At 54.8% G+C, this 13,801-nt stretch overlaps 1 protein-coding gene across 1 annotated transcript; it reads left to right on the forward strand.

The window, feature by feature from the left end:
• Positions 1-1,925: 1,925 nt before the first annotated feature.
• RILPL2 (Rab interacting lysosomal protein like 2) lies at positions 1,926-12,171 on the forward strand. Its single transcript, XM_037160980.2, has 4 exons — positions 1,926-2,601; positions 5,812-5,963; positions 9,982-10,095; positions 11,687-12,171. The coding sequence occupies exons 1-4, from the start codon at positions 2,278-2,280 to the stop codon at positions 11,715-11,717; spliced, it is 621 nt and encodes a 206-aa protein (XP_037016875.1). The 5' UTR covers positions 1,926-2,277; the 3' UTR covers positions 11,718-12,171.
• Positions 12,172-13,801: the final 1,630 nt, after the last annotated feature.

Below are 13,801 nucleotides of genomic sequence, written 5' to 3' on the forward strand. Positions count from 1 at the left end.
GTTGCCTTTTCACTCTAATTGTATTCTTTAATGCACAAGTTTTAAATGTGCATTACTTTTTTGTTGTTGTTGCTTGTGGTTTTGAAGAAACCAAGTTGCATAAAGCTGTCCCCCTATGTTTTTTTTCTAAGTTTTCTTGGTTTAGGTTTTTGGGGGGATTTTTTAGAGAGGGGGGGAAGGGAAGGAGAAAGAAAGGGAGAGAGACATCAGTGTGTGGTTGCCTCTCATGTGTCCCCTACTAGGAACCTGGCATGCAGCCCAGGTATGTGCCCTGACTGGGAATCTAACTGGCGACCCTTTGCTTCACAGGCCCATGCTCAATCCACTAAGCTACACCAGCCAGGGCTTGGTTTAGGTTTTTGATCCATTTTTAGTTAACATTTCTGTATGGTATAAGGCAAGGATGTCAAACTCATTTTCACCGGGGGCCACATCAGCCTTGCGGTTGCCTTCAAAGCACTGAATGTAATTTTAGGACTCTGTACATGTAGCTAGCTACTCCTTAACAGTTTAAGCGAGAGCTCGGCACTGCCACCCGGTAGAAACAAGGTGGAGGGCCCGTGGGCCTTGTGTTTGCCGCCTGTGGTGTAAGGTAGAGGTCCACCTCCACACTTTGACACGTGGGCATCCAGGCCTCCCAGCACCTTTGTTAAAAAGACCCTCCCTCCCCCAGTGAACGGTCTCGGTGCCTTGTTGTAAACCATCTGGCCGGTTTATTTCTAGGCTCCCAAGGCTCTTCCTTCATTCCTGCTTCTTCTTTTTTTCTTTAAGATTTTGTTTATTCATTTATTCTTAGAGAGAGAAGAAGAAAAGAGAGAGAGAGAAGGAAAGAAACATCCACTGGTTGCCTCTCACTCACCCCCCAGCTGGGGGACCTGGCCCACAACCCAGGCATGTGCCCTGACTGGGAATCCAACTGGTGAGCTTTTGGTTCACAGGCCAGTGCTCAATCCAGTCCTTCATTGCTTTTATGGTTGAATAATATTCCATTGTATGGCTATACAATTTTTATCTGTGGGAAGCCAAGGATTTAATGTGTCTCAGCATCTAATCCGTGGGTGTGGTAGCAATGGGGTGTATAGATCACTGAGCCCTTGCCAGGAGCCTCCCTTCCACCACAGAACGTTGCACCCTCTGGACACAGTGTCTGCTTGCTTTGTCCTTTGTTTTATGCGTGTCCACTCTGCAGTGTGATTCTGGAACTTCGGTGTGGCAAAAACCCAGTACAGCTACCACAAAAGAATTTGGCCGTCCACTCCTGAGAAGGACAAGCTCCGTTGCTCCGTCTGCGCACCGGTACAACCCTGCGCCGGCCCCGGCGCCTCGTCTGTAGTCCGCTTGCTAAGGGCTGGGTGGTGCCCTGCACATCTGGGGGTGCTTCTAGTTTTCACAGCCGAGGGAGTATTGTCCGCTACATTACCACCACCACCCTTGTGCCAAGCTTCTGGCACGCGAGCTTAATGTTTTTTTATTTTCCATTTTTTAAGAAGGAAGAACATTAGCTTGCATTTTTTAACTCTTCCTGTTTTCCTGTGACCTGCACTATCTCGTGACCTCATCTGATAGGTTCCTCGCCGCAGCCCTCCCACTGGGGGTAGTGTTACTGAATGAGGGGGACACCGACGATCGGAGGACATTAACCAGCTAGGCCAAGGCCACGAGGCTGGTCGAGGAACCGGCGAATGCACAGCGCAGGGAGTCTCCGTTGTACGGAGTGGCGACAGTTGGCCAGGGAGCTTCTTGACAGCGCAGACCCCCACTGTTTTCTTTTGTCGCTGACTTTCAAAATATCCCCAGAGGCGCAGCCTTTCCTCCAGGCGCAATGCAAAGTCTAAGACTCGGACGTTAGCATGTGGAAAGGAAAAAGCTAAATGCTTTCTGCCCTCCTTCCCTGCCTCGCGTGGGAAATTCCGGCGCAGTTGCCTTGGAAGTAGCGGCTGTCTCTAGGGGCGGGGCTCCGAGCCGCAGCTCCGCCCAAGGTTTGCTCCAAAGCAGGGCGCCGGCGCTGCCACCCGGTAACCTCTCCGTTCCTCTTTTCAGTCGGCCCGCCTTTCCGCAGACCTTTGGTGCCCCCAGCCACATACTGAAGGAGCGCCCCTGCAGCGGCTCAGGGCGCTGGGCGCCCCTTTCTCCGCGGGCTCACCCCTCGGCTGCGCTGATTGGCCGCCCCGGGACCACCCCCACGGGTAGGCAGGGTCCTCCGCCCGGGGAAAGTTTTCTGTGTGCGGAAGAAGTTGGAAGTCCGGAGACTCCGAGGTTGCAGGGCTCTGTGCCGCCATGGAAGAAGCCCCTTTGCGAGAAGAGGAAGAAGAAGAGGAGGGGGACGAGGCTGGGCCCGAGGGGGCTCTCAGCAAGAGCCCCTTCCAGCTCACCACCGAGGATGTGTACGACATCTCCTACGTGGTGGGCCGTGAGCTGATGGCCCTGGGCAGTGACCCCCGGGTGACACAGCTGCAGTTCAAAATCGTCCGCGTCCTGGAGATGCTGGAGACGCTGGTGACTGAGGGCAGCCTGACCGCCGAGGAGCTGAGAATGGAGCGGGACAGCCTGCGGAAGGAGGTGGAGGGCCTGCGGAGACAGGGCTCGGAGGCCAGCCCAGAGGTGAGTGCGGAGAGGGCCCGCCGCAGCGGAGGCGTGTGGGGCATTGCCCACGGTCGGGGAGGCCCCCTTCCAGTCTTGAACATCCGCGGGCCTCCAGGCAGATCACTGGGAGGATCCAGCCCTCAGATTGGAAACTGTGATTGTAAACATTTACCGAGCCGTTACTACGCGTGCGTGCTGGGCCCTGTGCTGAGTGTGTTCTGAACCTGTGCCTGTGGCCTTTTTGACCATGACCTAGAGCAGCGGTTCTCACGCTTTTCAGGCAACACAATCACCGGGGTGTTCCTTAAAACTCAGACTGCCACCGGCCCCAGGTTCTGATCTGGTAGGTCCCGGCGAGACCTGAGCATGTGCTTCTGAAACAACTTCCCAGATGAAGCAGATGCTGTTGGACTAAGCATCACACTTTTGAGTATCCTTGACCTTGATTAAGAAAGATTTTTCCCTGGCTGGTGTGGTCCAGCGGATTGAGTGCTGACCTGCAAACCAAAAGGTCATTAGTTCGACCCCCAGTCAGGGGACATGCCTGAAGTGTGGGCCAGGTCCCCAGCTGGAGGCGTGTGAGAGGCAGCAGATTTCTCTCACACATGGATGTTTCTCTTCCTCTCTCTCTTTCTCCCTTCCCCTCTAGCTAAAAAAAGTAAATAAATAAAATCTTTTAAAAAATAAAATTTGACCAAAGAGAAATGAGAAAAAGACACACGCTAGAATATTCAGAGTAGCTTTATTCATAAGCGTGCGGAGCTGGAGAGACTCGAACGCAGCAGAGGCCCGGAGTCTGAATCCTGGGAACCCTGCCCAGCCACCACCAGGGACAGGGCCGCTGCCCTCGCCGCGTCTCGCTGGGATTAGAGGCACCCAAGGAAGCCTCTCACTCTGCTTTGAGTGAGATTCCAGGACAGGCGGACTAATCTGGACTTACAGAGGACAGATAGAGGCTAACCCCCGGGAGGGGACAGTGAGGGGGGCGGAGCAGGTTGTGGCTGCGTGGCGTACACACATGGCAACAATCATGGGGTGGTACACTCAGGATCCGTGCGCTGTACCGTGTGTGTGTTACGCCTCCACCTCACAAAATTACATTTCAAGAAACAGTTTACCCCAGTGCACCATGATGCACAGTCTCACTCTCCTGGTTTATGAGGGTTTAAATTCTCTGTGCAACTCACTAAACTAATTTCTACTCTGCAGCGGGTCTCCAGCCTCAGTTTAAAAACGTCTGCCCTGAGCAGGCTCTCTCGTTTGACCCCACACGATATCGTACCGGTCTCTGAGAAAGGGAGGCGCAGGGCAGGTGAGCAGTTTACCCAAGGACTCAGATCAAGTTAGCGGTGGAGGCGCGGTTCGAGCACGGAGATGCTGGGTTTAACCACACTGCGCTCACCCAGGCCCTTGACCTTTTCGCTGCACTGACACTCGGTGAGTGACTGCACTGAGTGGCTCGGGGGCCATGGAGTAACCAGGCCCTGCCTTAGCAGAGCTCCCGTCTGGTGGGAGGGGTAAGGACCCCCACGGGTGTCTGGCAGCCTCCCTGGTACACTCGTGTTCCTCCCACTCGTGAGTCATGGTGACAGTGCATTCCCAGAGAAGGTTCTGCTTCTGCGCCCATCACGTCAGGATGAGCGGTGGCTCTCCAGATCTGAGAGCAGTTCCATGACTCACCCCTCATCGCTCGACTCACGTCCGCGCCCTGCCCGACCCCTTCAGATCCGGGCACAGGGGTGGAGGTGAGTCCCACCATGGACCATGGACCAGGGGCCGGCGACTTCCCGCTCGGGCCGCAGCGGACACGCTTCATCAGCCAGCAGACGAAGTGGCACGTTTTCCTCCCGAAGTGCAGCCTCAGGGGCGGTGCTGGGAGGAAAGGCAGAGACAGCGAGCGTTTACTGCCCATAGACCGGCCGTGCAGATGTGCCTTATTTGTTTTTCTTTCTTATTCATTATTTTTGCTTGTGATAAAGCACACACAAACTGTACCGTCTCAACCATTTTAAAGTTCAGTAGCACCGAGCACATCCGCGTGGTCATGCGACCGTCACCACCACCCTCTCCAGGGCTCTTCATCTCGCAACACCGAAGTCCCCGTGGGACAGCAGCTCCCCGCTCCCCAGCCCTTAGTCGCTACTGTTACACTTTCTATTTCTATGAATTTGCCTATTTTAGGTACTTCCTGCAAGTACACTCGTATAACATCTGTCCTTTTGTGACTGGCTTATTTCACTCAGAACCATAATGTTCTGAGGCTCTCAAGGGCCTTCCACGTTGGAGCGGGTGTCCTTACTTTTGAAGGCTGAATAATATCCCACAGCAGGGCGGGCCACACCTGCGGATGGACATTGGGTGGCCTCCACCCCTCGGCTGCTGTAAAGAGCGCTGCTGTGAACGTGGGTTTGCAGACACCTTTTCAAGGCCCTGCGTTTGGTGCTTTTGGGCGTGTGCTCCAAAGTGGAGCTGTTGGACTGTATAATCATTTTATTTTTAGTTGTTTAAGGATCTGCCGTCCAGGTTGCCATAGGGACTGCGCCATTTTCCACCCCCACTCACGGCGGAGTTCCCGCCTTCCGGCGTCCTTGTGGGCACTTGATATTTTTGTTCTCTTTGTTTGTAGTAGCCACCCTCACGGGTGACTGCCAGGCAGTTTTTTTCCATATAAAAAAAATTTAAGTTCAAAATTTAAAAGGTGCAACAGTATTTGCCTTGAAGAAAAACTCCCTCCCCATCTCTCTCCACCTCCAACATCCCTCTTCCCCTCACTGGAAAGATGTAAATGCTCAGTCTCTTGTAGATCCTTCCAGAGATACTTTATGCAAACACAAGCAGATATGAATGTATTCTCCATATTTTACACAAATGCTGTTATAACATGTGCTCTGTTCTGCCTCTTGCTTATTTTCACTGAATGTAGCAGGGAAGTTATGCTGGTCCAGGTAGGAAGAGCCTCCTCGTCTCTGAATGGCTTTTCTGGTCAAACTTCCATTGCACGGTGTTACCAGTTCTTCAGCCCGAGGGTTCCAGGGGTTTGGGGGTATCAGCCAGCTCCTCAGGAGCTCTGGCTCTTTTCTTGGAGAATGTACTTCTGCTTCTTGGTGACCAAGCAAACACTTGCAACACCAGGGCCCCGGGAGTAGCAAAACCAGAGAACTTTCCTTTCAGGGGGCGGGGAGTCCATGCTCATGAGGGAAACTGCACACGTGACGTCTTTTCCTGCAGGTAAACCTGGGGCCAGACAAGGTGGTGGTTGACCTGAGAGACCCCAACCGCCCGCGCTTCACCCTCCAGGAGCTGCGGGACGTGCTGCAGGAGCGCAACAAGCTCAAGTCCCAGCTGCTGCTGGCGCAGGAGGAGCTGCAGTGCTACAAGAGGTGGGCCCTCCGCCCCGGGCCCCGCACGCCTGGACGTGTTACGTGTTTGTTCTTACGTTCACTCAGCCCATTCACCCAAGACCTGTGATTCCTGGTGGGGGTGGGAGGGAGCAGGGACCGAAAACGAGGAAGTGCATGCTCAGCCTTCCTGGGGGGGAGAGGCAGGCAGCAAGGAAGCCTGCAGCCGACCCTCAGGACAGTGGCCTGAGTGCTCCCGAGGAGATAAGGCGAGGGGACAGGACAGAGACGGAAGTGCTGAGGGAGTTGTGGGGTGGGGCGGCCCCTCAGGACAAGTGACAGGAAGCAGCCCACCCTGTAAAGATCTGGTAGGACTGGAGTGGAGCAAGAAGTTTGAGGGCTGGAGGTGGGAGCCAGCAGGGCCCAGGTCAGAGACACGCGTGTGGGGACGGGAAGCACAGGGCAGGCTGGTTGGGGAGAGATCGGGGTTGCGCCTTGTTGGCCACAGGAAGGAACTCCGGTTTTAGTGTAAGCGTAACGCGACGTCATTGGGAAATTTTAGTCCAGGGAATGACAAGGTCCGATTTCCTGTTTCAGACGATCAGTGTGGTGACTTTGATAACTGAACTATTTGGTATGTCACAGGGTATTCTCGTCCTTGGAAGATACACACTGAGTTCTTTAGGAGTAAAGGAGGAAGGCGTCTCCAACGTCCTGTCAGGTGGTCCGGAGACACAGGCGCGTGGCGGGGTGGGCGCGTGAGACAAGCAGACAATTGGGGGGTCTGGGGAAAGCATTTGGGAGGTATTTTTTACTAACCTTCCAACTTTTCTGTAAGTTTCACACTATATAGAAAGTAAAAGCCATACGCGACCACAACAGTAATACTATGTGAAAAGAAAGGACGTTAGGACAAGGAAAAGGGAAGTCAGGATGTTACTGGCAACTGGGGTTTGGCCTTTGCTGTATTCACCTGCGCCTCTGTTCCCCAAAATGTCGTCTTTCACGTCAGTATTTCTTGAAAAGCGAGGCTTGGTGGTCAAATGACTCCGGGAAACACTGAGTGAAACAGAGTGGGTTTCTCTAGAGGCAGAAAAAGGAAAAAGCAAGGCAGTAAGAACACAGTGCCAGCTAACGTTTACCGGCTAAGGTTCACCAGCGCTCGCCATGGGCCGGGCGCTCTGCTAAGCCGGTCCTGAGCCTCATCTCTGTGAGCGTTCGGAGCACGGCTGCGCGCTCGGGGAGTGGCGGTTCCACGGGGATCTGTGGTTCACGTCGGGCAGGTACCTGCTTGAAGTCCGCGGCTGCTGGCGACCACAGTAGGACGGGCCCTCAGACGGCCCACAGAGCTGTACCCCTCATTGCCGTGGCGCGTCTGGACTCGGGGAGCTGGGGAGTGAGGACATGTCCTGAGTCAAAACAGAGCCCGCGTGGTGCCGCCCTTTGAGTCTCTTCGCCTGGGCGCCACTGGGAGCGCAGCAGTGACGTGAGGCTGCTCTGGGAAGCCGACCTGAGGCCTGAGTTCTACCAACAGAAGTGTGCCTGTCCTCCTTCTGCTGAGGTTGGGACCATGGTGATGGAGAGACCTGTCGTTGTGTCCTTTAGTAAGCGTTTCGGACACAGGTGGTCGAAAACAGGAGCACTGAACTGCTGGTGCCCGAGCAGCTTGCTGGTGAACGAAGCAACACTGCTGGTTTCTGGTTTCGAATCCCTGGGAACGACAGGCGGGCACGTCCCACCTGGGACAGGCCAGTGGACGGCAGGTTCTGTTCCGTCTCCTGTGCTGTGCGTCCTGGAGAGACGGGCAGGTCCTTGGAGCCGTGCTCTCGGCAGGGGCACCCGTCTGGAGGCCGAGTCGCATACAGGTGGTCTTCTCAGATGGAAGGCGGGCGCGGTGGCTGTTTGCACTGATGGCCACGGCAGCTCTTCCCCCGCTGCCTGCCTTCCGCCGCGCCCGTGCTCCAGCAGCAGAGACCGCTCTCCCTGCCCTTGGGTCCGGGTGGCCTGTGACTGGCTTTGGCCAGTGGAACTCTCCGTTCGTTCGGCTCCTGACTTGGGCTGAGGTTTCCAGTTTTGTGCTCTTGGAATGCTGCCGCGCGGCCGCCGCGCGGCCACCGTGAAGGAGCTCCAGGTAGTCACAAAGAGAGGTCACAAGGGGGCCCGGCTGTGCCCCGGCTGCGCCCTGCCTGCAGCTCATCCAACTGTGTGCAGCTACATGAGAACCCGCAGAGAACCACCAGGCCGACCCAAAGACACAGCCGGCGTGAGGGTCGGAGACCATCACCACTGCCATCCCTGTTTGGGGTGCTCTGCGACAATGGAGCATGGAAAGGGGGATTTTTAGACGATGCCTTTGATGAAATAATAGAATAAAATGTAAATAATAAAATTAAATAACAAAAGCCCACTCTTCACAGAGAAGGAGAGAGAAGGGTGAGCTCTGCTTGCCAAAGCTCGAATGTAGAGGGGTATTGGGGTTGGCGGGGGCCACCGTAGCAAAACACCACGGGCCGGGGGCTTGCACAGCAGAGGTTTCCTTTCTCACAGTCCTGGAGGCTACAAGTCCAAGATAGAGGTGCCCGCAGGGTTGGTGCCGGCCCTGCCTGGCTCACAGGCACTTCCTTCCAGCTACGTCCTTGCATGTCCAGGAAGGAGAAGGCAAGCCCTCTGGTGTGTCTTGCTCTCACACTGGTCTTGTCATGAGGGCCCACCCCGTGACCTGATGTAAACCTGATTGTCCCCCAGAAGCACCAGGGACCAGCTCACCTGGGGTTGGGGCTTTAACTTGTGAACCCGGGTGCAGAGTCCTGTCTGTAGCAGGGAGGAAGCAGCACAGACATATATGTCCCTGCAGGTGCCCCAGCAAAATGCCCGAGTGGATCTAATGAGCTCACTGGGTCACATGCTGAAATGCTCTGTTATGCCCCAGCTGGTGTGGCTCAGTGGATTGAACGCAGGCCTGTGAAGCAAAGGGTTGTGGGTTCAATTCCAAGTCGGGGCACATGCCTGGGTTGTGGGCCGGGTTCTCCAGTGAGGGGTGTGCAGGAGGCAACCACGCATTGATGTGTTTCTTCCTCTCTCCCTCCCTTCCTGCCTGTCTAAAAATAAATAAACAAAATCTTTTTTAAAGAAAGAAAAACTCTTCATTGTAGTCAAGCTTTTGTTTGCAAGTGACAGAACTCCCATTCAAAGTCGCTAAGGACAAAAGGGAATTTATTGGCCTTCATAGCTGGGAAGGATCCTGGAATTGCTCTCAGAAATAAAGAAAAAAATGCACCCAAGGCCTCAGGGTTGGCACCAGGGACTGGGTGCCTCTTTCTTTGCTCCCTGCTTCTCTTCGTCCTCCTTATCTTGTATGACAGATGGCCCTTCTCTGAATCTTAGTAAACATGACTGCCAGTAGCCCCAGCTGAGCAAGAGAGAGAACAGCCTGCTTCCAACTTCTGTACAGCAAGTCCAGGGAAAGGTGCTCTGGCCCTCCGTGAGTCACCTGACCACAGTATCTTGTCACTTGATATAGATCTAACTCTTTTTGCCATCTGATGTACTACATATTTTTATTTTATTTATTTATTTTTTACTGACTGTCTTCTTCCCTGCTAGAATGTAATTTGCATGAGAGAAGATATTTTCTCTGTTTTGTTCATCGCTGAGTATCTATGGCACTGTGGTATATTGTGTAGCTTGGTAAATATTTGTTGAATGAATGAGTGTCATGTATCATTGTCTCACTTAATCCCTCCATTCTAGGAGCTATGTACTCTTGTCATCCTCATTTTACCAATTAGGAAATCAAAGCTTAAGTTAGAGAACTTAATTCATGGTCATGTTTCTACAAAGTGGAGAAGCTTGAACTACTAGCCAATGCAATTAGACAAGAGAATGAAAGGAGAGGTGTCAACACTGGGAATGTGGAGGGAAGATTCTCATTATCTGAGTCCAAATCTTTCTGATTCTCAGTACTAAAATTATTAAATAATAATATTAAGATCCTTTACTTTCAAAGGTGCACAGATAAGAATGCAATAAAACAACCCATTTATTTGTCCCCCTTTTCCAGTGGGCTGATTCCAACAAGAGAAGGCCCAGGAGGAAGAAGAGGACAGGAAACTCTGGTTGTGAGGGCCAGCGATGTCAGCAGAAGCAAGGAGGACAAAACCATCATAAGGAAGCTGTAAGTCACCTTGCTGCCCCTGTTGCCACTAAATAAACGCTAAAGGGTGGAGTGGGGGTGAGAGGAGGCTGGCCAGCCACCCAGCCTGGGGAGGTTCTGCTCTCCTGGTGGTAGGGCTGCTGCCAGTGAGAAAACTCAGTGCCCAGGCGTCGTAATAGACGCCAGGGAGTAGCCTAAGCTCCGGGCACTGACTGTTTTCTCTGTGAAAGCTCCGTCGGGTGCTCTGTGGGACGGTGGAGTGCGGCCACCCCAGGAAGGGCCTCCTGAGGCTGGGGTCGTGCAGGAGCTCCCCACCCTCCCTGGTGCCATCTGGAGGGGTTCACTGAGCACTTCCGTTGGCTGAGTGTCCCACTGTGAAGGCTTCCAGGAGGCATAAATAGCAGGTTTCCTTCTGCCTCTTTTGGGCAAGTTCTCTGGGTTATTTTGCTGGCGTTTGAGCCGGACACGACAAAAATAAAATGCTTGTTCTGGGTACTAGCCAGCCTGTGAACACACATATGAAGAGCAGGAGGCCATGGTCTGTTGCTCAGACAAGCTTATTGAGCAAGTGAATGAATGAATGACTTTCTGGAGAAGGAGGTCATGCTACGAAGGACTCTGGTCTCTGTCCTACAGACCAGGAGCTGTGGAAGGGCTTAAATTGAAGAAAGACTCAGCTCTAAATAGTGACAGGGACATTCTGACTGCTATGAGTGGACTGTAGGGGTGACAGGGAGGCTCTTGTGGCTTGGATGGGGGGCAACAGTGGGGTGATGAGAGCAGTGGGATCGGGGACAGATCATGGTCACAGTGAGGTGTCTAAAATGGAGCAGAGGGAGGGAGGGAGGAGTCTAGCACGACTCCCAGGTTCCTGGCTGGAGTGACTGGGTGTCAGGTGATGTCACTTCTGGAGAGAGGGCACCGGCTGGGGGAGGGGGTGGCTGAGCACTGGCAGTGGGACCCCGCCCCAGTCACAGCTTGCCCCTCGGTTGCTCCCAGGGCCCCCCGGAGCCCCAGGCTGGACCGCTGGCAGCGGCAGCAGCTCCGAGACTACACGGTGTGGGCGGCCCAGACACCTCTTCCTCCTCCAAACTTGGGTGTCAGGGGAACAGCACCGCAAGTTTGCTCTTCATGTCTCGGGGGACACCTTTGTGTGTTTTATCTGTCTCATCCAAGAACTTAAATGTCAGTCTTTGTGTCTTCAAAGGTCTGCTTTATAATTGTAGGTAACATTGAGAAGCTGTTGCTTCCTCTACAGTAAAACCGCCTAAAATTATAAAACAAATGTGGCAAAGTCCATCTGTTAGTAGAGGGCAGGGGCTGGGTGGACTCCAGGTCCACAGCTTTTTGTGTGGCCCTGGCCTGGGGCTTGACCTCACGGAGCACCGGCTGGCTCATCTGTAAGATAGGGACACCGGCGGTCCTCACCATCCGGGGCCGGCACGCATGTGCTCTGAGCTGGCGGGGAGGGCGCCCGGACGGCCCCTGTCCACGGTGAGAGGGAGTGTCCACGTCACGGGCCTGCCCGAGCGGCTTCCAGGCTTCACCTCGGGCCCTGGGCCCCCTGCTTCGTTCCACCTGTCCCCTCTGACCCCCCTCTCTCTCCACTCAGGTTCTCCTTCCGGTCAGCGAAGCAGACATAGATCTGAGGCAGTGGTTCTCAGACTCGAGAAGACAGGAAAGCTGCAAACTCCGCTCAGTGCCACGCGGACCCACGCACTTTCCACCTTGTTTCCCCTCAGAGCTGTCTGAGGAGGAAGGAGGTGGGGTTCTCACTGTCTCCTGGCTGCAGAACTGGACGTTCCCGGAGGCTTGGCCAGGGCAGGGGGGCGGCCTCCGGAAAGCAGAAGAAAGTACAGCCACCACCTGCCCACGTCAGCTGCCGGGAGGGGCTCAGCATTCTGCTCCCCTGGCCCTGCACGCAGCCCTGCCCTCCACGGAGCAGCAGCCTTGCGTCAGCCCGCAGGGAGGGGGAGACGCCGGTGAGTGCGGCGGTGGCCTTCCGGGGACCTCGCCAGTGTGCAGTGAGTGTCTGACTTGGCTAACGGGACTTCATGTTCTGATTTTTGTATTAAAGTAAGATGACTTTCCTACTTTAAGTAGAGTGGTCTCTTGGAGTTGTGTCACCTTGTGTAAGGCACTTTGACCTCTCAGAGTCACGGAGTCCAGATTGCAAACTGTGTATATTGTGGTGTACATGAACTTCACTGAATCTAAGTGACGTACCATGGTTTTGGGCGTTGGTATGAGAGGGAAAATTGCTATAGATTGTAACATGAACATACTTGATTTGAAGGCTCATTCTGATTTCAGAGGATGAGTGTGAAAAATGTACATGTAGGAATCAGTGAAACACGATGTACAGATTAGTAGGTGCGCGCACTTTGCAAAGCCACTGACGGCACCCGTGAAGCCCGTCTGTGGGCCGGTGAGCACCACGGGCTGACTGCTGCGCGGTCTTTCATTCCTCTGACATCATGGGGAGATGGGGACTGGGGTGAGCCCGTCTGCAGAACTGGGAACCATGGCTGAGAAGCTGAGGCAGCGTACACGAGGTCACGTGGCTAGGAGGCGCTGCCCAGGACGCAAACGCAGGCCTGAGTCTAGGGACTGGTTCTTGTCCGTGCAGCTGTGTACGCCCAGTTCCCCAGAGCGCTGGCATTCATAATGAGCACCGTTTGCGCATGCCCGGCCTGCACCATCTTAAGCAGGGGTCCCCAACCCCCAGGCCATGGACTGGAACCCAGGAACCAGGCCACACAGCGGGAGGTGGCTGCAGGCCAGCCAGTGAGCAAAGCTTCATCCCGCTCATATTACCACCTGAGCTCCGTCCCACCCCCTCCGACCCCCCACCCTCCAGTCCACGGAAAAACTGCTTTCCACAAAACCAGTCCCAGTGGCCAGAAAGGTTGGGGACCACTGAAGTACCTCTCACACACTGTCTCACTATACATACCCCTGCGGGCTGGGGAGTGTCATTCTGGTGGCACACCAAAGTCACAGCACAGTGTGGCCAAGGGACCTGTCCCAGGTCCAGCTAGAGGGTGGGGGAGGCTCCACAGCCTGGGCTTCGGCCTCCTGGCCCCAGAGAAGGAGAACCAGCAACATGCAGAGTGTGGTCCCGAAGGCCACCTCCGCATTCTCAGGCCAGGTGCCCAATCCCCGACTTCACAGGACACTGCAACCCTGACTGGGCACTCCCCTCTCTCCTGCGCTTTGGGGTGACGGTCAACTTGGGAAACAAATGCATGTCCTGACTTCAGAACCACATGGACCAGACGAAGGCAGGGGGAGAGCACAGGAGATGGGGGAGGGGCAGCATCCTCTGCAGGACCACAGGGCAGGGTCAGGTCCTGGGACCGCCGCTGGACACCCAGCCCTGGGACCAGTCCTCCCTGGCACCGGCCCGACATCCTACAGCCTAACCTCGGTGGCTGGGCAGCTGACCTCCAAGGCAAGGATGTGACAATACAAGATGCCAGGCGACACCCAGCAACCAGGCAGGCGGAGGAAGTTCCCATTGGATGGACAACTTTCAGAGGTGATCTGTCCACAGTGACAGGCTGATAGCCTCTCGAAGATGGTGCTGGAACTGTGTTTCCCCTGTAAACCCAGGACTCCACCCACTGCGCCAATCTGCTTCCAGTGCCCGGGGCTAAGGGAACAGCCAGTCAAGGGCGGGTGGTGGGGTGTGCCGTGGGGACAGACCTGGGCTGGCAGGAGGGAC

The sequence above is a fragment of the Artibeus jamaicensis genome, unplaced genomic scaffold (assembly GCF_021234435.1).
Source record: "Artibeus jamaicensis isolate MK-2021 breed Jamaican fruit bat unplaced genomic scaffold, CSHL_Jam_final contig_525, whole genome shotgun sequence".
NCBI classification, from domain to species: Eukaryota; Metazoa; Chordata; class Mammalia; order Chiroptera; family Phyllostomidae; genus Artibeus; species Artibeus jamaicensis.